Source organism: Aptenodytes patagonicus, chromosome 7, assembly GCF_965638725.1.
Source record: "Aptenodytes patagonicus chromosome 7, bAptPat1.pri.cur, whole genome shotgun sequence".
In the NCBI taxonomy this organism is placed as follows: Eukaryota; Metazoa; Chordata; class Aves; order Sphenisciformes; family Spheniscidae; genus Aptenodytes; species Aptenodytes patagonicus.
Window position 1 is genome coordinate 62,093,266 of NC_134955.1, and position 26,006 is coordinate 62,119,271.

General features: G+C 41.8%; 1 protein-coding gene across 1 annotated transcript in view; it reads left to right on the forward strand.

The window, feature by feature from the left end:
• Window positions 1-26,006, forward strand: part of TDRD9 (tudor domain containing 9) — a 94,172-nt gene that overhangs the window by 8,361 nt on the left and 59,805 nt on the right. Inside the window, exon 2 of the mRNA XM_076345526.1 lies at window positions 20,355-20,461. Within this exon, the coding sequence (XP_076201641.1) occupies window positions 20,355-20,461 (107 nt within the window). The remainder of the gene's footprint in view (window positions 1-20,354; window positions 20,462-26,006) is intronic.

The following is a 26,006-nucleotide window of genomic DNA, read 5'->3' on the forward strand; positions in this document are numbered from 1 at the left end:
AATTTCAAATGCTTGTTGCTAAATCCATCCAAAGGTATTGTTGGTAGTGAGATGAATAATGATAGTCTGAAGCAACTACAGACGTGCTTCTAGCTAAAGTTAAGGCTGTCGTATGATGTGATGCTTGGCTGTGCATAGCTGTAGGTCACAGTTTAGAGCTGTGTTTTCATGCCCGTAGAGTGCTAAAAATAACTAGACTTTCAGGCCATTGAGATGCTGGAAGACTTTTCTCCCATTAGAGGGGGATCAGTCTGTTCTTCTGTCATTTTTAAACAGCTAAGAATAGTCTTTCTCTAGTAAAGATCATCTAAAGCTGTTGTTAAGTGAGCATTGACAGAAGAGAGATATTTGACAGTCGCTTAGGATTTTGTTCCTGTATTAAATACTTCTTCCAGATGAATTTCATCAATCTCGTGGTACTACACTTTTTCAATACTGTGCATAGCTGTTAGCGTTTTTAATTAACATTTCAAATGTGTTTAAAGAAGGCAGTCTGTAACACCTATGGTGTGCCATGAAAGAGACATTAATCTAATTAAAGGAATAGAATGATAGATGCAAATTGAGGTCAAGCTGATCTAAAAAGCCCAGAATTGTAAGTCTTACCACAGACGTTGATTCTTTCTCAATGGGCTGTCAGTTGCCTGCTCCCTCTTTCCTTGATGAGTATTTTGAGCATATCCATTTTTAAGATTTATTTTCAGGGATGGCATTGTGCACACTAAAGGTCGCTGAAGCAGCCATTTTCCGTTCCAGTTATCCAGTCTCTTCCTATTAATCTAAACAGTAGGCATGGTATATGAAATGCCTTCTCTTCTGCTCTTTCTTGTTCTGATGAATGTCGTTGCTCCTGTAAGTATTTTTCATTCCTGCTTTTTTGCCTCCACTGGTGTGTTGAATTGTTGGGAGAACAAGGGTTCTGTAAATTTGTTCTAGATGTCATACAACATAAAGGATGACGTGTATGGCTGTTATTAAAGCTGATATTACTTATACATTGGAAAAATTCAAATGTCAGTATTAATCCTCTTCAATGGGAAGGTTTTCACATTGCATTGTATGTGGTACTATGAAGAAGGAAGGGGGCTAGGTTTATGATGACAGAACTGTCCTGACAGATTTTCAGATAAAATTAAAATGCTCCTTACCGCCTCCTTTACAGCACAGTTAACGTGTCACCACTTTTTTTTTCCACTGTATCAAATCAGAAAGTAAACTGCTGTGCAGTATGAAACCATCAGAGTGTCTTTGCAAATTAAGGAGATGCATACTGGAAGGTATGCAAATTAATTGAGAAACCTACAATAGTGTTTTTGTTTTGTGTGTTGTTGGGGTTGTTTTTACCTAATCTTTGGTTGTATCATCAAATTTTGTGAGGCAGGATACTGCGAATGGTACTTATCTTTCCATTGGTAGGAGAACATAAAAGCTGAAAGTTTGTATTGCTTCTACTTTTGTATGTGTTTTAGCTCTGTCTTCAGGAAGAGATGACTGCTCATGTGAAGCTGGCATTGGGAACTGGAACTTCAAAGTAGAGCAGTATTTTATGCAGTTGCTAGCCAGTGGTTAATCCTGGAAACTTTGTGGAGAGTTACAATTGCATCCAACTATCCCTAAATGTACTCATGGTTCTGCAGTGCTGTGTTGGGATGCAAGTTTCGGTTTGACTTTGGCTGAGAGCGTGTCTGTTCACTGAAGGCATTACTGAGTTTGTTTTTGTTAGTAACTACAGTTATTGTTATCATTTAACTTGGGGGGGGAAGGCTATATTTTGATTCCTGTCATTAATTTTTAGGCAGTTCCTAAAATTACAATAATAAAATGACAAATGGTGTGAAGTCTTTTCTACTTACCTTTAAGTTTCTTGCCTTTTTTTTTTTAAATGTTCTTTGACTCTCTCATTATTGGGGAAAAACGTTTTGGGCTCCTTAACGTTCATCTAGCAATCTTGCACTTTCCTTCAGTCTGTAAATTCAGGTAACTCAGAGATGCTGTGTTTTTAAAAGTGATTTAGGGTCTTAAGCTTCTGAATCTCTCTTGTCTTTGGTACTTCATCTCATTACTCACTTCTGCAAATTTTCTAAAAGTTTCAGTCCTAGCACTTTTGCTTTCTTACTGTAGCATACCAAAACTATTTTTATAGTTTTAATTTCCCTTTTCTGAATTTTTCTTTGCTGGTATTAGTGACTAAAACACATTATAATAATTGAGTGAGACCATAACATTAGTTATATAATGATGAGTAATTTTTGTCTTTTTTAATAAGCCATAATTTACTCTGCCACTGCAGCAGAGCAGTTGTTTGCTAATTGATTTTTTCCCGTAAATTAACCCTAATTGTCTGTGTGTATAATATAAAATGTAAATTGAAGATTCTTTGAACTTTTTTTAACTTTCTTTTAACCTCCTTATTTTACTTTGTTTTCCTAATTTTCGAGGCAAGGAATATAATGAATTCCTAAAACATCTGTTTTTTCTATAACTTAATTTTCTTTGAACTGCAGTGAATGATATCTCTGCTTATGTAGGTAAATCAGAAAGGGTATCTTCTCATATAATCATTTCTTATGCTTTCTTTTAAGATAACTGTTCCTTTTTCTGTAGCATATTTTAGGCTTGTTTTCTGATGCTATTCTCAAATTGAAATGAGGGACCAGCAAGAGCTGCTGGAGCCAAAGTGCAGATTTCCTTTCATAAATCAATTCAGATGGTTTTAGTGGTCTTTCCTTTCTTGCTATGGCAAGTCCAGGTTCATCAGCAAAGAGCCTTATTCTAAAACAATAGCCTTTCAAGAGCACATGCTAACTGAAAATTGATTGGGGAAATAAGGGTGGCAGCCAGTGGATAAAATGGGATCTCTTTCCTTGCATGTAAGACACACAGGTTATTTCTTTCTATTTTAAAATGGCTATGTACAGAACATACTTTTTTAAAACCTTGGTGATAGCTTATTTTTATCCTGTGGACTTCTTGGTACCAAAAAAATGTGTTCCAAAGTGTCAATGTCTTCCTCTTTCTCCTATACTCATTATTCTCCACCCAACCCCAAGTAAATGGGAGGTTCACATCAAACAGTTCTTACGTTTTGAACTAATTGTCAATTCTACCAGTTTACAAAGATGTTTCTCACTTAAGCAGTTGGCTAGGAGACTGCGTAACCTGGTTTGTGGAGATGTTAGAGGAGGGGAAGAGAAAAGAGGAACATCTCATTTTTCCTCTTCCTTAAGAGAGTACAAAATACTTTTTCTAGCAATTCCATGAGCAATAACTAAATGATTGTATTGCACTGTGTGTATGGTTTCCACTGCAGATTACTCTAGCTATGTAACTTAAATACTCATGTACTTCTCAGAAGCCTTTTTCTAAAATAACAGTAGAAGTGGAGGCCTGTGGAGCAGCTCTGATTGCGTGGCTATGCAGCTAGATGTATTGACTTATCTCCTGTGCCTTCAGACAATGTGAAGAATAAATGCTTTACCTCAAGAGTGGTTGAATAGAGCTAGGCAATCTAAAATAGAGGTTTGCATGGCAGAGCTCGTGTGTAAGGAGGTTGTTAAACGTTTGCATCAGTACGGGTGAGTGAAGACAACCATACACAAAACGATGGAACAATCTAAATGCATCTCTGCAATAGTGACTCTGCTTTGTTGTGGTGAGGATTTCTTATGGGTTATGGTGGATATATTTGGTTTCCCCACAGCTTTTAGCTATGCTGGTTTCATGACATTGGCTTACAAATACAGAAGCGAGGAATCATTGAGGTAGCTTAACTTACATTCCCATAGCTATGTGAGTACACAAAGTAAGCATAGTTTACGTGAAATCACTCCAGAATAGATTAATATGGAAAGGTGTGGAGGGGGGTTCCCTACTAGCTTCAGTAAACATAGACACAGCCTCTAATTTAGAAGGTGATCTTCATAATGACTGGCTCTATGGATCACCAGTCAGAATAACAAGCATGCCCTGGTGCGTGTGGCAGAACAGTTCCTACTGGGGCCATGTGCTCTGTTTATTATTTTCTTTCACTCTTAAAATAAATTAAATATGAGTCACTGTTCCGTTTACTGTTTGGTTCATTCTGGTAAGTAGGAGGTATATTTAGGGAGTCTGTTACTAGTTCTTACTTGACTGAGGGGAAAGGAGCATCAATCTGGTGTGGTGTTAGTACGTGTCATCTTTAAAGAATTCTTCCTAAGACAGTGCTGCATCCATGGTGGCAGTAACATTCTGGATGTGTTTTGTACTGAAGAGATGCATCTAAACCTGACACTTGCTGTGAGAACCCTCAGTTTCAAAGTGGTTTTGTTCAGCCACGTGTGTGGCTTGGAAGTCCAGTTCATGGCTCTAATCTTTAACCTGAAAATGACTGGTACTCAGAATGCCTCATCTGTTCTAGGAATTGCTTTTTTGTCTCTTTCTCTTTGACATCACAATTGTGAGGGGGAACTTGACAATTAAGATATTCTGGAATCAAATAACTGGTGTGAGGCTGCAAAGATTCTGCATTCACTTGCTTTTAAAGTTCTTCAGAGTTAAAACCTCTGAATCTCTCCTTGTCAATACTCTTACAGCTTTGTACGTTACCAGCTAGGAGCCCTCAGCTCTATGTTGAAGGTGTAGCACAACTACAGAGTAAGAATATTTATGTACACTTGTGATGTAAGTACAACAGACCAACATATGGATTTAAATAGCTGAAACTTACCACAGGGAAAGTGAATGAGTCAATGTGGGATGCACGTTCTGAGGGTGCTGAATATACCTGGATTTTGGCTTTGTTGATACAATGGCAAAGCAAAACTCCAAAGGAGTACTTGAAGAATAACAGTGAGGTGGTTTTGTGGTTGTTTACAGGAAACTTCCTCTAGTATAAGCAGTAGCATTAGAGAAAAGTGGATTCTTACTTGAAAATCATCATAACTAACCTTAATAGCAGCTACTTTAGAAGATGGGACTGTTTATGGCAAGGTAATATTTCTTAGCTAAAAAGAGGTGACAGAAGATGTTTATTTTATCCTGTCTGATGCTTTCTGAAATCTCTTGAAAGCTTTTTTAAAAAAACTAAGTAAAATAATCTCTTTAGCACAGGAAACTTAGATATTTGCATGATGTATGGTTAAATAAGTTTTATGTTCTGATTATGACCTCTCAATGCTACTGTAATAAATAATTTGCTGTAATGCAGAAGGCATATTCTTGAAACAGACATCATTCTTGCAAAATCTGAAACTCTCACAAAGAATAAAAGTTTTCTAGGGATCAGCTATTTTTCCAGTGTAGTGTTTTCTTGTAAACAAGTATTGTTCTGTAACTGTATTCAGGGAGAAAAAAGCTGCAAATCCAAGTCAGCTCCAAGTACAGCAGGAAGGCTTTAGTCTTAACATGTGTCTTAACATCACGTATAGAAAGGAACTTCTAAACTGACAACCAGGTTCTATAATAAAAAAGAAGTCTAGTTAAACTTGGAGCTACTACTACGCCTATCTGTAAGAACTACAAATTCAATACTTCTTTGAGCTGATTGAGTGTGCTGTTGGACAACACACTTTTTTTTGACGGAAAGCCAGTTTGGGAAGTTGTTGGTGCTGCACAGCAGTTAGCTCTCCTGTCTTGTTGTGCCATGGGGCTGTGCTTTTGAACTGCCTCACTGAAGTGATTCTAGGTAAAAATGAAACCAACCGTTCAAAACCGCTTCCATTTAACCAAATATTGCACTCATGTGAGCAACAAAGTGACAAATGGTGCGAATAGGTGGAGGGGAAGCTTCTTATTCTTTACTTTGGAAGATTTTTTTGGCATCTGTACCATCTGCGATGCTACTGACTCTTGCATTTGAAAGAGGCAAGAAGTATATCTCTCTCTATGAGTAAGACTCATAATAACACACCAAGAAATTACCATAATTCTTACTTGACCAAAAGTGTTGATAGCAGGTCATAAAAATTGCTAGCTAGTTAACATTTCAACATATTGGCATAGTGGTATATGTTCCATATTTCTTTGTTAGCGTCTGTGGGTAATATAGTCACATACTACAGTTTGCTGCCTCGGATTTTGTGTGAAGGGCTGATACTTGTTGTTGGTTAAGCCCAGTAGGCAGCTAAGCACCACAGAGCTCCTCGCTTGCTGCCTGCTCACCCCCAGTGGGATGAGGGAAGAGGAATGGAAGAGTAAAAGCAAGAAAACTTGGGGTCGAGATAAAAACTGTTTAGTAAGTGAAGAAGTGGAAGAAGAGAGAAAGAAGACAAAACAAGTGATGCAATGGCAGTCACACACACCGCCTCCCACGGGTAGACCAATGTCCAGCCAGTTCCCAAGCAATAGATAGCAAACCTAACTGAAACCCCCCTCTTTTCCCTTTTTATTGCTAAGCATGATGTTATATGGCATGGAATATATCTTTGGTTAGTTTGGGTTATCTGCCTGGTTGTGTCCCATCCCAACCTCTTGCGCACCCCCCAATCTGTTCACTGGGGGGGGCAGTGTGAGAAACAGAGAAGGCCTTGATGCTGTGCAAACATGTTCAGCAATAACTAAAACATTCGTGTGTTAGGAGTATTGTTTTGGTCACAAATCTGAAACACGGCATCATAGAGCTGCTATGAAGAAAATAAACTCTATCCCAGCCAGGCCCAGAAGAGTTACATAGAAAGGTTACCAATGCTACCAGTCATCTGAGAAAAGCGAGATTTCATTTTTGTAGCTATCCTTAGCTAGCAGGTCGGATGATTAGTTTCCATTTATAAATGCATCCCCACTCTTTGGATTTAATGATCAACTTTGCAGTGCATTTTTCTTTTGATTTGACAGAACAACTCTGTAGCTGTTTCAGGCTGCAGACAGATGGTGAGTCTACCTCCTCTGATTGCTTCAGACAGCGTTTGACTACTGTTTTCGCTTTTTAACAGCTACGAACAGAGCTTGCCATGAGCATACACGAGAGGCCTCTTGGTAAGACTCCTTGTTTGGTCCTTTGCTGTGACAGCCAACAAGAGTAATAATTCTCTTCTAACTGTGTTAACTGACAGAAAATTTTGTAAGCTATCATTGTACTTCTGTTGCTGTGATGAATAGAATCAGGACATGTTTGAAGCTGGTTTCTTCCAGTTGGACTGTCTGTAGCATTTATGTCTCTGGTGCTGGTGACACTTCACTAATAGGCAGGGGAGTTACAGGCATCAGTTTGAAATTGAGAGGATCTTGCATTTGATACTAGTCTTCACGGACATTTTTTTAATTCAGCACAGTCTCTTACTTGCATCGTATTTTATTCAGTGATTTATTTAAGCTGGATTTTACCAAGTTGATAACCAAATGCTTTTATTTTAATTTTCTTGTTACGGGGATGATTTTTTTTTTTTGCGCTATTTGGCCAAGTTCCATGCCTTTGTAGTTAGAGGGAGGGGATGAATTTTGAAGGCTTAAGGAGTATAGATGTTTTGTGAATGTTGCTAAAGGATCAGAAACAGTGCTTGATAGAGGAACTGTGCTTTTGGTTTAAGTTAATAAATATTAACACCCATTGAACTTCTAATTCATAACTAATCATAACAACATTAATTTACAAAATTAACTGTTCCATGTGCGGTAGAGAGGTAGTTGCTGTGTGGCTTGTCACCATCTGCCACAGGTAATAGCTGCCTTCTTCCAAACATCCCTATTTGAGCTATGACTGCAGAAAGAGGAGCTCATCAACAGTTCATCTCCAAGAAGAGTCCAGTTCTTTGAAGCCCTGCAGTTCATCCCAGCCTCCCCCACTGGCATAAAATCCCAGAGCAGTAGACAGTAAATTTGAGGATTTTGGGCTGTTTCATCCTGGCATTGTGGTTGTTATTTCTTGGATTTTAGCTGTGGGTAACATGGAATATGGAAGGTCTTGCAGAGCTGTTAGTTTGACATAGAAGAAATATTTCCGAGATGTTGAGTTTATATAGTCTATCCAAATCCAAATGTTTGCATTTGAGTTTTTCAGGATTTTGCAAAGTAGTTTGTGTGCTCCCTCTCCCCAGCTAGTTAAGGTTTTAAAACAGAAGCTCTGAATAACTGCTGTGAGGAAGAGCAGTGCAAGCCTTTAAGATGCCTATATATGAAGACTTTATATCTAGCTAATTACCTTTTTAGAACAGCTCTCTTGAGTGGAAAAAAGCATGCACCTCATTGATTCTTAAAATAATCTGTAAACCACTTTGTAAAGTGTGTATTTTAGTATTTAATAGTTTTCACTTATTCTGAATTCTATTAATAATCTTCTATTTTTGTGACTGAAACATTATGGTGTTTGAATGACAGTACATTATTTCTTTAAAGTTAGTGTATTTTTGCAGGTAAGACCAGTCTTCTAAAAGCATGGAAAGCCAACGGCCAGTTAAAAGGAAAGTAATTTTTAGTATGTCCTTCAGTAAACCCAGTGGAAGGTTATTTACTGTCATGGCAAATGTTCAGTTATGTAAAGTGTCACATTATTTTAGTTTCAGAAAAGAGGCTTTGAAACAGTCTGCTGTATATATCATACTAAAATTGTACAGCAAAATATTGCTCTGTATGCTCTAAGGCTAAGTGTTTTTTTCAAGTGATTCCCCGCCAAAGATCTCTAAGTAGGTGGACAGCTTGTGTGTGTGATAGAAGCCATGACTTAGGGCAGTCCTTCTCTTGTGATCTGTGAAATGAGTGACACTAGTTTTATGTTCAACTCCCAGTACCACGTGAACAGGAATTTTTTGTGTCAAATGAGGCAGAACATAAATAAGCAAAAAGTACATCTATAAGAATTTTTAAAAACATAGCCTTAGAACACTTCGATTTTTCAGTTGTTTGTCTCTAAGATGGAAATGTTGTTGAAGTTACATGGCCTTGAATAGGAGCTTCTACCCCAAAATTAAATAGTTAATAGAAAATTATCTGAAATTGGATAAGCAAGCATCTTAATCCTTGGAATTTTGTTATATACTTTGTATAAAGAAAATATTCATCAGGTTTGCTGCATAAGCAGTGTTATTTTTTCAGGGAGTAAGACTGCATGTATCTGTTCATTTAATAAGGCTTTCTTTAAAATATTGCTCCTAGAGACATTAACTGTGTTCAGTGTATGCATTGGCATTGTAGTATATGTCACTGAAAAGAGCCAGATAAATTACCTGTCACAGTTACCATAGAATCATAGAATCATTGAGGTTGGAAAAGACCTCTAAGATCATCGAGTCCAACCGTCAACCCAACACCACCATGCCCACTAAACCATGTCCCTAAGTGCCTCATCTACTCGTCTTTTAAATACCTCCAGGGATGGGGACTCCACCACTTCCCTGGGCAGCCTCTTCCAATGTTTCACCACTCTTTCAGTAAAGAAGTTTTTCCTCACATCCAATCTAAACCTCCCCTGGCGCAACTTGAGGCCATTTCCTCTTGTCCTATCGCTTGTTACTTGGGAGAAGAGACCGACACCCACCTCGCTACAACCTCCTTTCAGGTAGTTGTAGAGAGCGATGAGGTCTCCCCTCAGCCTCCTTTTCTCCAGGCTAAACAACCCCAGTTCCCTCAGCCGCTCCTCATAAGACTTGTTCTCCAGACCCCTCACCAGCCTCGTTGCCCTTCTCTGGACACGCTCCAGCACCTCAACGTCCTTCTTGTAGTGAGGGGCCCAAAACTGAACACAGTATTCGAGGTGCGGCCTCACCAGGGCCGAGTACAGGGGCACGATCACTTCCCTACTCCTGCTGGCCACACTATTTCTGATGCAGGCCAGGATGCCATTGGCCTTCTTGGCCGCCTGGGCACACTGCCGGCTCATGTTCAGCCGGCTGTCAACCAGCACCCCCAGGTCCTTTTCCGCCAGGCAGCTTTCCAGCCACTCTTCCCCAAGCCTGTAGCGCTGCATGGGGTTGTTGTGGCTAAAGTGCAGGACCCGGCACTTGGCCTTGTTGAACCTCATACAGTTGGCCTGGGCCCATCGATCCAGCCTGTCCAGGTCCCTCTGCAGAGCCTTCCTACCCTCGAGCAGATCAACACTCCCGCCCAACTTGGTGTCGTCTGCAAACTTACTGAGGGTGCACTCGATCCCCTCGCCCAGATCATCGATAAAGATATTAAACAAGACCGGCCCCAGTACTGAGCCCTGGGGAACACCGCTCGTGACCGGCCGCCAACTGGATTGAACTCCATTCACCACAACTCTCTGGGCCCGGCCGTCCAGCCAGTTTTTGACCCAGCGCAGAGTCCACCTGTCTAAGCCGTGAGCCGCCAGCTTCTCTAGGAGAATGCTGTGGGAGACGGTGTCAAAGGCCTTGCTGAAGTCCAGGTAGACCACATCCACAGCCTTTCCCTCGTCCACTAGGCGGGTCACCTGGTCATAGAAGGAGATCAGGTTGGTCAAGCAGGACCTGCCTTTCATGAACCCATGCTGGCTGTGCCTGATCCCCTGGTTGTCCCGCTCATGCCTTGTGAGCACCCTCAAGATGAACCGCTCCATAATCTTCCCCGGCACCGAGGTCAGGCTGACAGGCCTGTAGTTCCCCGGATCCTCCTTCCGGCCCTTCTTGTAGATGGGCATCACATTGGCAAGGCTCCAGTCGTCCGGGACCTCCCCTGTTAACCAGGACTGCTGATAAATGATGGAGAGTGGCTTGGCGAGCACCTCCGCCAGCTCCCTCAGCACTCTCGGGTGGATCCCATCCAGCCCCATAGACATGTGAGCGTCCAGGTGGCGTAGCAGGTCATTGACTGCTTCCTCTTGGATTACGGGGGGTTCATCCTGCTCGCCATCCCTGTCTTCCAGCTCGGGGGGCCGAGTACCCTGAGGATAACTGGTCTGCCTGTTAAAGACTGAGGCAAAGAAGGCATTGAGTACCTCAGCCTTTTCCTCATCCTCGGTGACAGTGTTCCCCCCCGCATCCAATAAAGGATGGAGATTCTCCTTGGCTCTCTTCTTGTCATTAATATATTTGTAAAAACTTTTTTTGTTGTCTTTAACGACAGTGGTCAGATTGTGTTCTAGCTGGGCTTTTGCCTTTCTCACTTCTTCTCTGCACGACCTAACGAGATCCCTGTACTCTTCTCGAGTCGCCTGCCCCTTCTTCCACAAGTGGTAAACTCTCCTTTTTTTCCTGAGTCCCAGCAAGAGCTCCCCGTTCAGCCAGGCCGGTCGTCTTCCCCACCCGTTCTTCTTACAGCATACAGGGACAGCCTGCTCCTGCGCCTTTAAGACTTCCTTCCTGAAGATCGTTCAGCCTTCCTGGACCCCTTTGCCCTTCAGGACCGTCTCCCAAGGGACACTCTCAACCAGCGTCCTGAACAGGCCAAAGTCCACCCTCCGAAGTCCATGGTTGTGGTTTTGCTGGCCCCTCTCCTTACTTCACCAAGAAGCGAGAATTCTATTATTTCATGGTCGCTAAGCCCAAGATGGCCTCCAACCACCACATCTCCCACCAGTCCTTCTCTGTTTGTAGACAGCAGGTCGAGCGAGGCACCTCCCCTGGTAGGCTCACTTACCAGCTGTGTCAGGAAGTTGTCTTCCACACACTCCAGGAACCTCCTAGACTGCTTCCTCTCTGCCATGTTGTATTTCCAGCAGACATCCGGGAAGTTGAAGTCCCCCACGAGAACAAGGGCTAGCGATTGTGAGACTTCTGCCAGCCGCTTGTAGAACGCTTCATCTGCCCCTTCATCCTGGTTGGGTGGTCTATAACAGACTCCCAGCAGGATATCTGCCTCGTTGGCCTTCCCCCTCATCCTTACTCATAAACACTTGACCGTATCATCATCACAGTCGTTGAGCTCTATACAATCGAAACACTCCCTAACATCCAGGGCCACCCCACCGCCTCTCCTTCCTTGCCTGTCCCTTCTGAAGAGTCTATAGCCATCCATTGCAGCACTCCAATCATGAGAGTCACCCCACCATGTTTCTGTGATGGCGACTAAGTCATATCTCTCCCGCTGCACAATGGCTTCCAGCTCCTCCTGTTTGCTGTCCATGCTGCGTGCATTGGTGTAGATGCACTTGAGCTGGGCTATCGATTTCACCCCTGGCATCGGCACACCACCCCTAGGCTCATCTCTAGTGAGCCTGGTTTTATCCCCTTCCCCCTTCGAACCTAGTTTAAAGCCCTCTCGATTAGCCCTGCCAATTCATGAGCAAGAATCCTTTTCCCCCTGTGAGACAGCTGGACTCCATCTGTTGCCAGCAGGCCCGGTGCCGTGTAAACCTCCCCGAGATCAAAAAAGCCAAAATTCCGCCGATGGCACCAGCCCCTGAGCCACGTGTTGATCAGGTGTGTTTTCCTGTTCCTTTCAGTATTCTTCCCTGCCACTGTAGGGATAGAGGAAAACACTACCTGTGCTCCCGATCCTTCAACCAGTCGCCCCAGTGCCCTGAAGTCCCTTTTGATCGCTGCAGGACTTCTCTCTGCAACCTCATCACTGCCAGCCTGTATAACCAACAGTGGGTAGTAATCAGAAGACCGTACCAGACCAGGGAGCTTCCTAGTGATGTCTCTGACCCAGGCCCCAGGGAGGCAGCAGACTTCCCTGTGGGATGGGTCCGGTCGGCATATTGGGCCATCTGTTCCCCTCAGAAGGGAATCACCTATGACAATTACCCTCCTGTTTTTCTTAGCAGAGGCAGTTGTAATGTCTGAGGCTGACTGCCTCACCCTAGGCAACCCCCTGGATGGACCTTCATCTACATCCTCGTTTGCCTGGCCCTCAAGTTCCAGGGCCCCATATCTGTTGTGTAAAGGCAACCGGGAAGGGGGGGGAGGCCGGGCGGGGGTTCGCCTGGCACGCCGAGCAGGGACCTGTTTCCATTCCCCCCCGTCACTTAGGTCCCCTCTTTCTACCTGGTGGCAAGAAGGCAGGGGATCCTCTGCTTCTTGTGGAACCTCCATCTGCTGCCTTTGCCTCAGGGACAGTAGGGTGCAGCTCCACCAATCTTTCTCTCTCTCACACTCCCGGATACTCCTTAACCTTTCCACTCCTTAACCTTTCCACTTCCTCCTTCAGCTCTGCCACCAGGCCGAGCAGTGGTTATGGTTATGGTCACCAACCGTTATGGTTGATATTGGGCAATTGATTCTATTTTTGATAACTAAGTGTATGCAAATATGCTTTGGTTAATATTTCACATGCTCAAATACAAAAATTTATGGAGTGTACTCTGTTATGATGGCCTTGTTGACTTATTAGAGGTCATTCTATAGCTTGAAGAAAAGGAAGACCTTTCTCTAGCTGAATTTATTTAAAGAAAGGCACCCTTGGTGTGTTCGAGAGCATTTCCAATTGGATGTGTCAACAATTTCTGGTGTTAAATTGTGTTTCCCTTCTAGTAATTCCCCTGAAGTGGCAGCTGTATTTAATTTTGTGTTTATGACACTGAGTTTTCCTTTAAACCCAAATAAGAAATATTTAAAAAGATTTTGTCCCAAACAAATGCTCAAAATTAGTTTAAGTAGTCATGTGTGCCAAGATCAGTCACACTTCAGAAAAATGTTATAGTAGTTAAACCACATGGTAAGGAATAAGGAAAGTATCCCGTTGCCTCATAAGAAACAGTGTTAATTCTCTTCCAAAAAGAGGCATGCTGCGTACTGCCTTTTTGCCTGTATAGAAAGCCTCCTACTGGCCACCGCTTGTCAGGCTCAAAGTTCCCACGTCTGCTACTTCTGAGAGTGTTTTCCAAAATAGGTATGTCTTGAGACGTGTACACCTTCATAGGCAGCTGATGTGTTACATTCTACACATGCTAGGACGTATCAAGAGTTACTTGTTGAGTGACATTACTGATTGATCATGTTCTCAGTGCTTTATAATTTTGTCTGCCTTTGTCCACTTAGGGTGGACATAATGTCCATACGTTTGCAGGTTCAGCCACAGAAATCTGGCTACTTTTGAGGATGAAGCGTGCCTTTGATTTGAATAAGATCAAACTCACCTTTTTTTAAATGAGGGGGAAGGGAAAAAAACCCAGAACATCTAAAGTCCCCTGCATTTCCTTAAATTGATGACTTTAAATTTTCAGTAATTGTGTTAGAGTCAAAAAATGCTTTTTACTGCCTCTTAATTTGGTAAAATTCTGAATGTGTTTCATATATGCAGCTGAAAAGTTTTTGTTTGCCAATGTTGTAATGTATTTGGGGGATCAAAAGACCCAGGGAGTCTAAAAGTAGGTGAGCGCCAAGGCTGGAATCTGGAAAGCCTAAGGAATATATGCTGTAACAGAGCAGGTGTACTGAAATGTGGGGTTTCACTGTGTCAGAGGGAATAGAAATGGGGAAAAGATAACTGGTGTCTCGGACAGACACATGCTTCATAAGTCGAATCCAGAAAAGTCCCTTCATTAGTGTTGTCCTTTCCTAGCCTGGAATGGATTTGAATTTACTGAATCTTGTCATTCCTCTGCTGTCAGCAAGTGTTTGTTGAAGCTCATTAGAAAAATGTTCCATCCCTTTCTGTTTGTCCAGGTATATATAGGATGATACCTCCTACTGATGGCTTATCAATGATTACTTGAAAGGATTGTATCATTCTGATGACTTAGGAGAGCACCAGAGGGCTTCATAATGATTTTTTTTTCATTTTGTTTAAAAACGGTATTCTGTAAGCTTTTTATTTTATTAAAGCTGCAAAGTTGAGCATAAAAACATTGAGAAATAATGTAGTGAAGGTTGTTTGTTCATTTTGTATGCCTATATGCAGTTTTCCAATTGCATATGATTTTCTCCCAAGACTGTAGCCTGATACAGTGCATCAAGTGAGCAATGTTTGTTCTTAATGACTGGCTATTAAATATTTTTCTTTACTCATTGTGTAGCCTGAGGTTTATTTACTGCATGCTGTTTTCTGAAGACAGAAAACCTAATTTCTGAAAGAAAATACCCAAACAAAAAAAAATTAATGTATTCTCACAAATCACGGAGGTCATACTGTCCTCGTTTTCCTGGAGCTGTACAGGCAAAGGTCAAAAGCACATACATAGTTCTGTGAGTCCATTTTGAAATGCTTAATACCCCATCTCCAGGAGCATGTAGTTGAATATATCTGGTATTGTATAAAACTGTTTCTTAGCTGACTTCAGCTACTGCTTAAATATTGATGCTTCTGCAAGGTCTTTACAGCAAATGAGGAACACAGTCCTATTTTTCTCACCCTTAGTCCCTACCCCTCAGTGGAAGTTTTTTGTTAAAGTGATTTGCTTGCTGTTGCTCATGGCTCTGACAGTCGAGTAATACCTGCTCCTCCATGCAGCATTTACTGTCTTAATCAGCTTTTTTTTCTTGCAGAGGACTGAAGGACAGGTTGTATTTTCTGCATAATCAGGTTTTGTTGTCAGAAGATGTGTGTACAGTGCACTCGGTGAGGCTGCAGACTTACAGAAATGAAAAATAATTGGTTATATCACTAAAATCTGTATAGTATGTGCAAACAATGCTGCTGAATTGAGGTTGTGTGGCCAAGCTTAATTATGTTATTTTCAACTACTGAATGCTTGACTTTGATACCTTCATTGTATTTTTGGGTTTTACTTGTGTTTAATAAACATTCAGTGCAATAACCTGCTTAACAAGTGGTCTGACATGAAGTGTATGACCTTCCGAATTGTACCTTGGATTCAGGCTTACCATGGAGTGTTCCCTGTCCCAGCTATTCCAGAACGGTTAGAGTGATAAGTGTTGTAGTCTGCTTGCTGAAAGTAGGCAGCTGTTGCTCAGGTAGTGATTGTGCAGATGCATGCAATCCTGTTGAACCCTGCGTTAAGAGATACTTGAGATCCAGGGAAAAATTGCCTTAGCTCTATGCCTAAAATATTGTTAAAATAGGATAAGAAGCCATTTCGTGGTTTGTTGGCAGCAGTAGGTGATAAATATTGGGTGTTTCCTGTAGGAGGAAATAATGACTGATGTGTTTGTAGCAGAGCCAAGCTGACACAGAGTTTGCCTTGTCAGAGAAGGTGGGTGCTCTGTGGCATTAAGATATTCTGAATTACTCTATGATGAGAGCTATGTGACACAGTGCCATGTTAAAAATCTCTTGTTGTTTTCAGCTTAATTGTTTTTGGAGTCAGTGTTGCTTATTATTTGGGCCAAGAAACAGATACTTCTGCAGCAGTATTCTTTTACAAAATGTCTCAAAGATCATAGAATCATGGAATAGTTTAGGTTGGAAGGGACCTCTCTTTAGAGGTCATCTAGTCCAACCCCCCTGCCGTGGGCAGGGACATCTTCAACTACATCAGGTTGCTCAGAGCCCCGTCCAACCTGACCTTGAATGTTTCCAGGGATGGGGCATCCACCACCTCTCTGGGCAACCTGGGCCAGTGTCTCACCACCCTCAGCATAAAAAATTTCTTCCTTATATCTAGTCTAAATCTACACCCCTTTAGTTTAAAGCCATTCCCCCTTGTCCTGTCGCAACAGGCCCTGCTAAAAAGTTTGCCGCCACCTTTTTTATAAGCCCCCTTTAAGTACTGACAGGCAGCAAGAAGGTCTCCCCGAAGCCTTCTCTTCTCTAGGCTGAACAACCCCAACTCTCTCAGCCTTTCCTCATAGGAGAGGTGTTCCATCCCCCTGATCATTTTCGTGGCCCTCTTCTGGACCTGCTCCAACAGGTCTGTGTCTTTCTTATGCTGAGGGCTCCAGAGCTGGACACAGGACTCCAGGTGGGGTCTCACCAGAGCAGAGTAGAGGGGCAGAATCACTTCCCTCGACCTGCTGGCCACGCTTCTTTGGATGCAGCCCAGGATACGATTGGCCTTCTGGGCTGCGAGTGCCCATTGCTGGCTCCTGTCCAGCTTTTCATCCCCCAGTACCCCCAAGTCCTTCTCGGCAGGGCTGCTCTCAATCCCTTCATCCCCCAGCCTGTATTGATACCGGGGGTTGCCCCGACCCAGGGGCAGGACCTTGCCCTTGGCCTTGTTAAACCTCATGAGGTTCACACGGGCCCACTTCTTGAGCTTGTCCAGGTCCCTCTGGATGGCATCCCGTCCCTCTGGATGGCATCCCGTCGCTCTGGCGTGTCGACCGCACCACTCAGCTTGGTGTCATCTGCAAACTTGCTGAGGGTGCACTCGATCCCACTGTCTCTGTCATTGATGAAGATATTAAACAGTACCGGTCCCAATATGGACCCCTGCGGGATGCCACTTGTCACCAATCTCCATCTGGACATTGAGCTGTTGACCACTACCCTCTGGATGCGACCATCTAAGCAATTCTTCACCCACTGGACAGTCCACCCATCAAATCCATACCTCTCTGGTTTAGAGAGAAGGCTGTTGTGGGGGGACCGTGTCAAAGGCCTTACAGAGGTCCAGATAGACGACATCTGTAGCCCTTCCTGTGCCCACTGTTGTAGTCACTCCATCATAGAAGGCCACTAGGTTGGTCAGGAGGGACTTGCCCTTGGTGAAACCATGCTGGCTGTCTCGAATCACCTCCCTGTCCTCCATGCGCCTCAGCATAGCTTCCAGGAGGATCTGTTCCATGATCTTCCCAGGCACAGAGCTGAGACTGACTGGCCTGTAGTTCCCCAGGTCTTCCTTTTTTCCCCTTTTTAAAAATGGGGGTTATGTCTCCCCTTTTCCAGTCAGTGGGAACTTCACCGGACTGCCACGACTTCTCAAATACGATGGATAGTGGCTTAGCAACTTCATCCGCCAGTTCCTTCAGGACCCGCGGATGGATCTCATCGGGTCCCATGGACTTTTGCACCTTCAGGTGCCTTAGATGGTCTCAAACCTGATATGCTCCCACAGTGGGTGGCTCTTCATTCTCCCAGTCCCTGCCTTTGCCTTCTGCAGCTTGGGCAGTGAGGCTCGAGCACTTGCCGTTGAAGACTGAGGCAAAAAAGTCATTGAGTACCTCCACCTTGTCCATATCCCGGGTAACCAGGTTTCCCGTTTCGTTCCAGAGAGAGCCCACATTTTCCCTCATCTTCCTTTCATCCCCGACGTACCTATAGAATCTTTTCTTGTTGCCTTTGACGTCCCTGGCCAGATTTAATTCTGTCAGGGCTTTAGCTTTCCTAACCTGATCCCTGGCTGCTCGGACAATTTCTCTTTGTTCCTCCCAGGCTACCTGTCCTTGCTTCCACCCTCTGTAGGCTTCCTTTTTGTGTTTGAGTTTGTCCAGGAGCTCCTTGTTCATCCATGCAGGCCTCCTGGCGTTTTTGCCTGACTTCCTCTTTGTTGGGATGCATCGCTCCTGAGCTTGAAGGAGGTGATCCTTGAATATTACCCAGCTTTCTTGGGCCCCTCTTCCCTCCAGGGCTTTGTCCCATGGCACTCCACCAAGCAGATCCCTGAAGAGGCCAAAGTCTGCTCTCCTGAAGCCCAGGGTAGTGAGCTTGCTGTGCGCCCTCCTCGGTGCCCTAAGGATCTGGAACTCCACCATTTCGTGGTCGCTGCAGCCCAGGCTGCCCTTGAGCTTCACATTCCCCACCAGCCCCTCCTTGTTGGTGAGAACAAGGTCCAGCAGAGCACCTCTCCTCGTTGGCTCCTCTACCAACTGAAGAAGGAAGTTACAATCGACGCATTCCAGGAACCTCTCGGATTGCTTATGCCCTGCCGTGTTGTTCCTCCAACAGATGTTGGGGTGGTTGAAGTCCCCCATGAGGACCAGGGCTTGTGAGTGTGAGACTGCTCCTGCCTGTCTATAGAGGGCCTCATCCGCTCGATCTTCCTGGTCGGGTGGCCTGTAGCAGACCCCCACCGTAATGTCACCTGTCCCTGCCTTCCCTTTGATTCTGACCCACAAGCTCTCGGTCGGCTCCTCATCCATCCCCAGGCAGAGCTCCATGCACTCCAGCTGGTCATTGACATAGAGGGCGACACCCCCTCCCCGTCTCCCCTGCCTGTCCTTCCTAAAGAGTCTATTCCTCCATCCCTATATAGTTACTGAGAAACAGATTCACTGTGCACTGCATAGTGATGGAGGACAAGAGAAATATATTTAGACAAATAATTAGACAATTATTGTGAACCAGGTGTTTACATAAATCATTACTCTGTCATGTATATGTAGATAATTTGTGTTACATTTATATTCTGTCATGTGTTTGATAAAGAGCAGATGTTTGTGCATACCAATTAGTCCTGACCCTCTAAAGATAAAGAACCCTGAACTTCTGAAGATAGAAGACACAGGAACTATAAAAACAGTTTGTTGTAAGGTGGATAATGAGACGGTCTGATAAGTGTAAAGGACCTTCAAGCTGTCAGCAATATATTCAAAGATCAGCGAAACCTGGCGCCAACTAGGTGAAAGGGGGCGAGGAAGACTATCAGCCTTCACCGGAACGACCCCGGCCCAGAATTATTTGGAAGATCTGCGCAGACGCAACTAATTAGCAACTAATTAGCATGAGGAGTGAGGATAGGCGTGGTTAGATAATGAATATGTATAGGCATTATTAGAATATTCATTACTCAATTGTATAAATGAGATGTAACTTTTGTTGTGGGCATGCACGATAGGTGGAGAGATCCCCCGTGCATCCAGTGCGCTGCAAATAAAGAATATACTACTTGGACAAATTCGTGAATCAATAGCAAAAGCCTACGCTGGGCCCAGAGCTTAAATTAAAGTGCAAAACCAAAGTTTTGACTTCTACTTTGTATTTTGTTTAAAAAAAAAAAAAAAAAAGAGGGCACTTTTGACGTGTCCAAAACTCTTCTACATTTAAGTTCTTTTATGATTTAATAATCATATAATCATTGTACATATGCTACTTTATTCTCTAGTGAAATCCATGTGGTTTTCTTTTCAGACTGTTTATGTAGAAGAGAATTTTTTTAATCCCATTTCATTCTATTTATGTCATGGATAGACTTTGTCTTGTGTCATAAATTTCCATAAAATTCACCGATCGGGTAATTGTGTTAATTTTTTTTTCCCTGGGCACCATCATTTCTTGGCTCAAAGACAAAAGCTCTTTCCTTAAAGCAGTGAGATGATTGTGTTTACTCCTGTCTACTTCCCCTGTCTCCAGGGAATCATGCAAGAACTACATCTATTTTCTTAATTGTACTGTGTCAAGAATTGGTGAAACAGAGCTATTTCATCTTTGTTCAGAAGAAATCATAGACTTTCATTAGGAGAGAAATTCCTAGGTATTAAGAACTTAAAGGATGATATTTTGGGAGCTCAGTTTTGTTGAATCTAAACAAAAAGATTTAATGTGGCGCTTTCCTCAGGCTAGTATCTAACTGCAGAGACAAAATTTATTTCTGAAGTTTGTTCATTGAAGTAGTTCCTGCATGACATGGAGACTCTGAACTTACTGTATAATGCTGTTATTCCCAGAGATATCCATGACTGTTAGATTAGAAGCATTTATTGATTTTTCATTTCTTTCCTTTTCAGGCTGCCTATCACAGGGAGTGTTGGAACGGAACATGCTGAAAAATACAGACAAGCAGCGGCACAAGAGCTAGATGTAGTTGGAAATGATCAGTTTGTCTATGAACCAGGTAAAAAAACCCCATATATATATATATTTAGTTCCTATTATAAACTCAGATACACCTCTCCTTTTCTTCCCTGTGGTACCATACGATAAAAGTTCCTTTCATCTTCTCCCCTAAACAAAACTATGAAACCTTACTGTGTATTTCTTGTTTGTTTAATGCTGTATGTGCATTTGGTTTTTTTTGTATAAGGCATTGTATTAAAAAGTAAACACCTTATTTTCTGGAAACCACAATGTATAATGCTGTTGCATAGATATATGTGCATACATCTGGTTTATTGTATTGATAAATGTAGATATATGATTGAAATATATCTGCAAGGAAAAGACACCACTCATTGGATTCATGTCTTTCTCTATTCTGTTTTCCCACTTTCTGTCCATGTTATTTCTGTGTATACTTGGTAGTTGCTTTGAACTGCCTTTAGAGAGAAATTTGATTGCACTTCTTTCCTAGGAGCTCTGGTAAAAGCAGTATGAGGTTGACTCACTTGTCAGGACAGCTCAGCTTCAAACTCTTACTGTGCCTCTTAATTTCCAAATTTGTTAATGTAGCTGATTTCCCAAGAAAAGGACACTTAGGTGTTTTGTCTGTTCTGCGTATCATTCTCTGTAATACTTTTTGTGTCCCTTTGCTGATATACCAAAATTTGACAAATTGAGAAGTTTTCTAGAAATTACTGTCCTTCAGTGCTTCTGCAAATTATATGACCTCTGGAACTCAGGTAGGTGATGAAGCCATTTGTTTGGTCTGTCATCAGCTGAGAAGGCAGTAGGTGCAGTTGGCCTGTCCAGCGTGTGCAATGCATCTGACCATCTGTCCTAACCACAAAATACTGTCTCTTATTTGCTTGACATTACATAAAAATTGTGGGAGAGGAGGAGGTATTGAAAGGTGAAAACGGGGGAATCAAGGGACTGGAAGACGCTTCAAATGTTGTAGTTCAGGAATGTGGTGTTCCCTAGTTTTTCGTGTGCTTTATTAGTGAAGGAAGGACAGCAACAAGTTGATTAGGCATAAGTTCCTTAGATGTTTCTTTAAAAGTATAGCAGTATTGATTAATTCAAGGAAATACCTTAAATTGTTTAATGTTGTTCCGCTATTAAATCAGAATTCTGCCTAAGGTAGGCTAGCAGCTTAATTTAGCAGCAGTGGTGGCCTACTTAGTTTTGAATGGGACCGATGCTAGCAATGTTCGTCCTGTAAAAGAAACAGGGTTATAACTTAGGCTTGTTAGGAAATATTTCTGCATAGTCATCCCAGTACTTTATTTTATAAATACCTATTTTCTCTTGGTCTACCTTAAAATGTTTGTCCTTGAAATTTATACCTTATAATACTTATTCTTGCCTTCCAGTTGTAACTTACTTAAACAGCATCTAGTTAGCAAACAGTCTTAAAAAAAATACTAAAATGTTAGCATATACATACTCTTTTATTATTAATCTATTAGTTGTTTTCCTCTGTCCCTTTTTTCCCCCCTCTTCCTACTCTTTGTCTGTGTCATGGTCTGGAGTCTCAGCTGCTTCAGGAGCTGTTGCATGCGGTGTTGATGCCTGCTTCCTCTGGTCAGTACTCTACTCCCAGCTGTATGTGATCCAGTGGGGGACTCTAAGCAGGCTGGGTAGTGATGGGACTGGAAGATTCCTACGGCATTCTGAGACCAAGCTGCCAAATCCCACCTAGAATAACACAAAAACTTCAGAAAATCCTGGTTCTTACTGCTGTCAACTTTGACTTACAGCCAGATTCAGGAATATTATGTTAGGATAATACAATAAAGAAGCTCAGTGAGTGAGCATGAGATTTGTAATGTTAATTTTATGGCTTATAAATGTGTATGTTGTTAATGAGACTGCTATTCTCAAATGGTAATATGTTCCTCATGCAGATTTCAAGAGCTCCAAGACCCATGTGTAACTTATCAGCTACATCAATCTGGAAGTGCATGTTCTGTTTAAGAACATGAAAAATTGTCATAAATCATCAAGGGTTTATCTAGACCAGGCCCTACCACTCTAGCTATGTTGAGTACAAATGTAGTCAACATGGAAATGAGAAGCTGATTTGCCCTGAAGGTTTTAGAGTTGGTACCCCTTCTGTGCCTTCTTTCTCTCTTTCTTTCTGAATTGCTGTTCTAACTGTAGATGATACCTTCCATATAAATTGACAGCCTATTTTAAATCTTGCAGAGTTACTGAAACTGTTGCGATGTTTGCTTGTGCCTTGGTGTTTTATGAAGTTCTGTTGAGTTTAAATTTTGTGCTTTCCAGTTTCTTTGAAAGAGCATATGCTTTTATACTGAGAGGACAAATATAAATGCCTAATCTGCCTTTCTGTTGGGAAAACTGAGACTGTCGGGGAACTGCACTTAGAGTTCTGGCTTCTGCAGAACATGGTAGAAATGATACTGCTGTGAAAAGGAAGTTGAAGTGATTAAATAAAAGCAGAAGAAAATGGTTTGTCACAACTGTTAGCCAAAACAAGTAGAGCATTAGCAGTTCTTCCCTGGCCCATCGGGCTTGTTTCACAATTGGTACTGGCTGTTTCAGAGTCAGACTTAAACACACCTTTGATTCAGTGAGGTCACAGGATGTTGCGTTGAGGGGAAACCTTCCAGAGCTATGTGTAAGGGACACTTGCGTACTTTAAGCATCCTATGGAAAATAGATAGTTTTTTGTTGTGTTCCCCCTCCGCCCTCAAATCTGGGTATTCTAAACTGTATGCATTAAGAGTTTTACTCTTAAGAAAGCTTCTAAAATCCTTCATGAATTCCTTTTTTTTTTTTTTTTTTTTTTAAAAAAGGACGCTTATATCATTATTTTCATGCAGCTTTGTGGATGGCAGGCTTTTTTCCTCTTCTGTCTTCGTTATTTTCACACTATTAAATAGATCTCTTCCAGGGAACTTCTAGGTCGCAGGTGAAGTAATTGCTTACAGAGAAGAAGCAATTTAAACATTGTTTCTGATCAGGTTTCTGAAATATAAAAAACTTAAGTTATAGAGTTCCTTAAATGTTTTTGATTCAGAACAGATGCATGCCAGGAAAATTAATCATAGCACAAATCTTCATCCCAGATCCTTTTGTATTCAAAAAATGTGCAAGTTGAAGAGGATTGCAATGGAGAACAGAAGGCAAAGGCCTAATTACTTGTGTGTTTTCTTGGGAATTTTAATGTTACCTGAGGGCATCCTTCAGCAGTCAAGACTTCAAGACACAGAAAACTGTTAGCCTGTTTTCCCCAGTCAGGAAGCATAATCGCTTTGCCCAGGCTCTGGATTAAGCTCTTCAGGGCTCAATCAGCAGCAGCTTCATGTACATTGCATTATAACTGAAGTAGCGTGACTTACTGTGAAGTCCTTATGCTTTGTGGCTCAGTGTTGGAGCCTGGTTGTTTCCTGTGGCTTTCCTTTCCCATGAGCTTGCTTGCTGACTGTCATCTCTTTGTGTGTTTGTAGCTCAGTGGAAGAATGATCAGTGACGTAGTAAGCATCTCATTTGACTGACCTAACTAGCACTTTCAAGTATATAACTTTTTATGCATCTCTTTTTAATTTGATCAGTGGCAGATACCAAGATCTAGCTGTATAATCTCTTCTCCCAGAACTGGAATACAAAAATCTAATCTTGTGTTAAAGGATCTCTTCAAATTCAATTCAGGGAACAGGTACCAGAAGGAGTACATCTGCTACATGGGCTACAATAACTGAGATGTTGGAAAATTGCTCTTTCCATGGGCAGTAGACTGTTTTAGTCATGGCAGTCAATATATCTCTACAGAACTTTAATAATAATTGAAAAGGAAGTGAGCAGGCAAATTCGTCTTTCCCATAACTGAGTTTTCAGTTTCTTTTTGCACTCACACTGAATAGAGAAATGAATATCATTATTTATTCAGGATTAGCATTAATGCTACTTATACACAGAAATATTTTGCTTGTCATAAAACAGCGTGGTGGGCAGTTGCATGCTTCCTCAATTTAGTATTTTCAGGTTGGAAGTGTCCTGCATTCTCTATATGTCAGAATCCAAGGTGCATGTTTGAGCATGATGCCTTACAAAGGTGCGCACTGGTTGGGTTTGTTGTCCCAGTCTTAATAATGTTTTCCAGAAAGTATAAGCAATTGAAAAAGTGAAACTTTATGCCTTTCTTGCTGATAAGTCTTGTAGCTCCTTGAATCTGTAGATGCCTCTGTATTCGCAGGTGATCTGTTTTTCTAAAGACCAGTTCTCATTTTGGGATTTATTACATAAATAGATGTTAAAAAAACCCCAAAACCAAACGACAGCAGTTGAAGGTAATTACACTGCGTGGTGTAGAGTCCACAGTTGAATGGAACTTTCATAGGGGTGTATATTCAAGTATTTCTATTCTGCAGTGAGTCTTCATTGTTCAGAACAACACCTTTCATTTTAAAAAAAAAAAAAAAGTGAAAGGTTAATGTCTTCTAAGATGGTTACCCAAGTTCCCAATCCCAGTTTTGTTTTTTCACTAATAATCATATTGGTCTTCTAAGATGGTTACCCAAGTTCCCAATCCCAGTTTTGTTTTTTCACTAATAATCATATTGGATTTCAGAAAAGGTTTGTACTCTCAGTTTGTCAGAGTGGAACTTTTGATGGCTGCTTGGGTTGTGTCAGTGTTCATCTGAAGTTGCCAGATTACTCTGAGGCCCAAGACTGTACTGTCTGCTCTAGATAGAAGTCTCACAGTTGTCATGATATTAGTTCCCCAGGCAAACTCAGTAATGTTTCTTTCAGTTTAAGCACAGAGTACGTGTCTTGAAGAGAAAAAAACCAAACCATACAGTTTTTAGTACTTGCAGCATCTACTAAATGGTTATATGGCTGCCAGTTCTCAAACTCTGCATATTGATGGTGGCTAACATTGGATGACCATTTACTTTTGGTATTTTTTTTCCAAACTTCTGTGCTTAGGAGAAGGTAAGATATTGTTGTCATAGAACTGTCATGTAAAAAGCAATATTAAAAAAAGCTACATTTCATCAATGAAAAAAATGAGATATACAAAATTGATTAAATTGATCTGATTATTCAGCAAGTACATGAATACTGGTGGTTGTTTATTTGTTTCTGGGGTTTTTGTTTGTATTTTTTAAATAAAGTTCTTAATTGAATTTTAGGTTAATGATTTCTTATTGATACACTGGGGTTTTACTGAGTTAGAGAAGCTTATAATGTGAATCCTACCATTTAAATTTTTTTGTCCCTCCTTTTTTATAAGCACTGTTATAGAACTGCTGCTGTCTTCTGTTGTATACTTGTAACACATTTTTCAAAATTGCAATCGTTACATGAAAAACCTGATAGAGGTGGGAAGGCTATGTTGCTTTAGCAGGAATATGCTGACACCGGGATCTTTTCCCTAGCAGCCTGAGATTTCTTCCAGCATTGGTCAAATCATGCAGAGCTGCTGATGTCTCAGTAGTGACATGTTTGTGCCAGAGGGAAGCCAGTCAGCCTTTGTACAGTGTTGCTGTGACAGAACGCTATATATTAATTTTCCTGGGGAATATATTTAG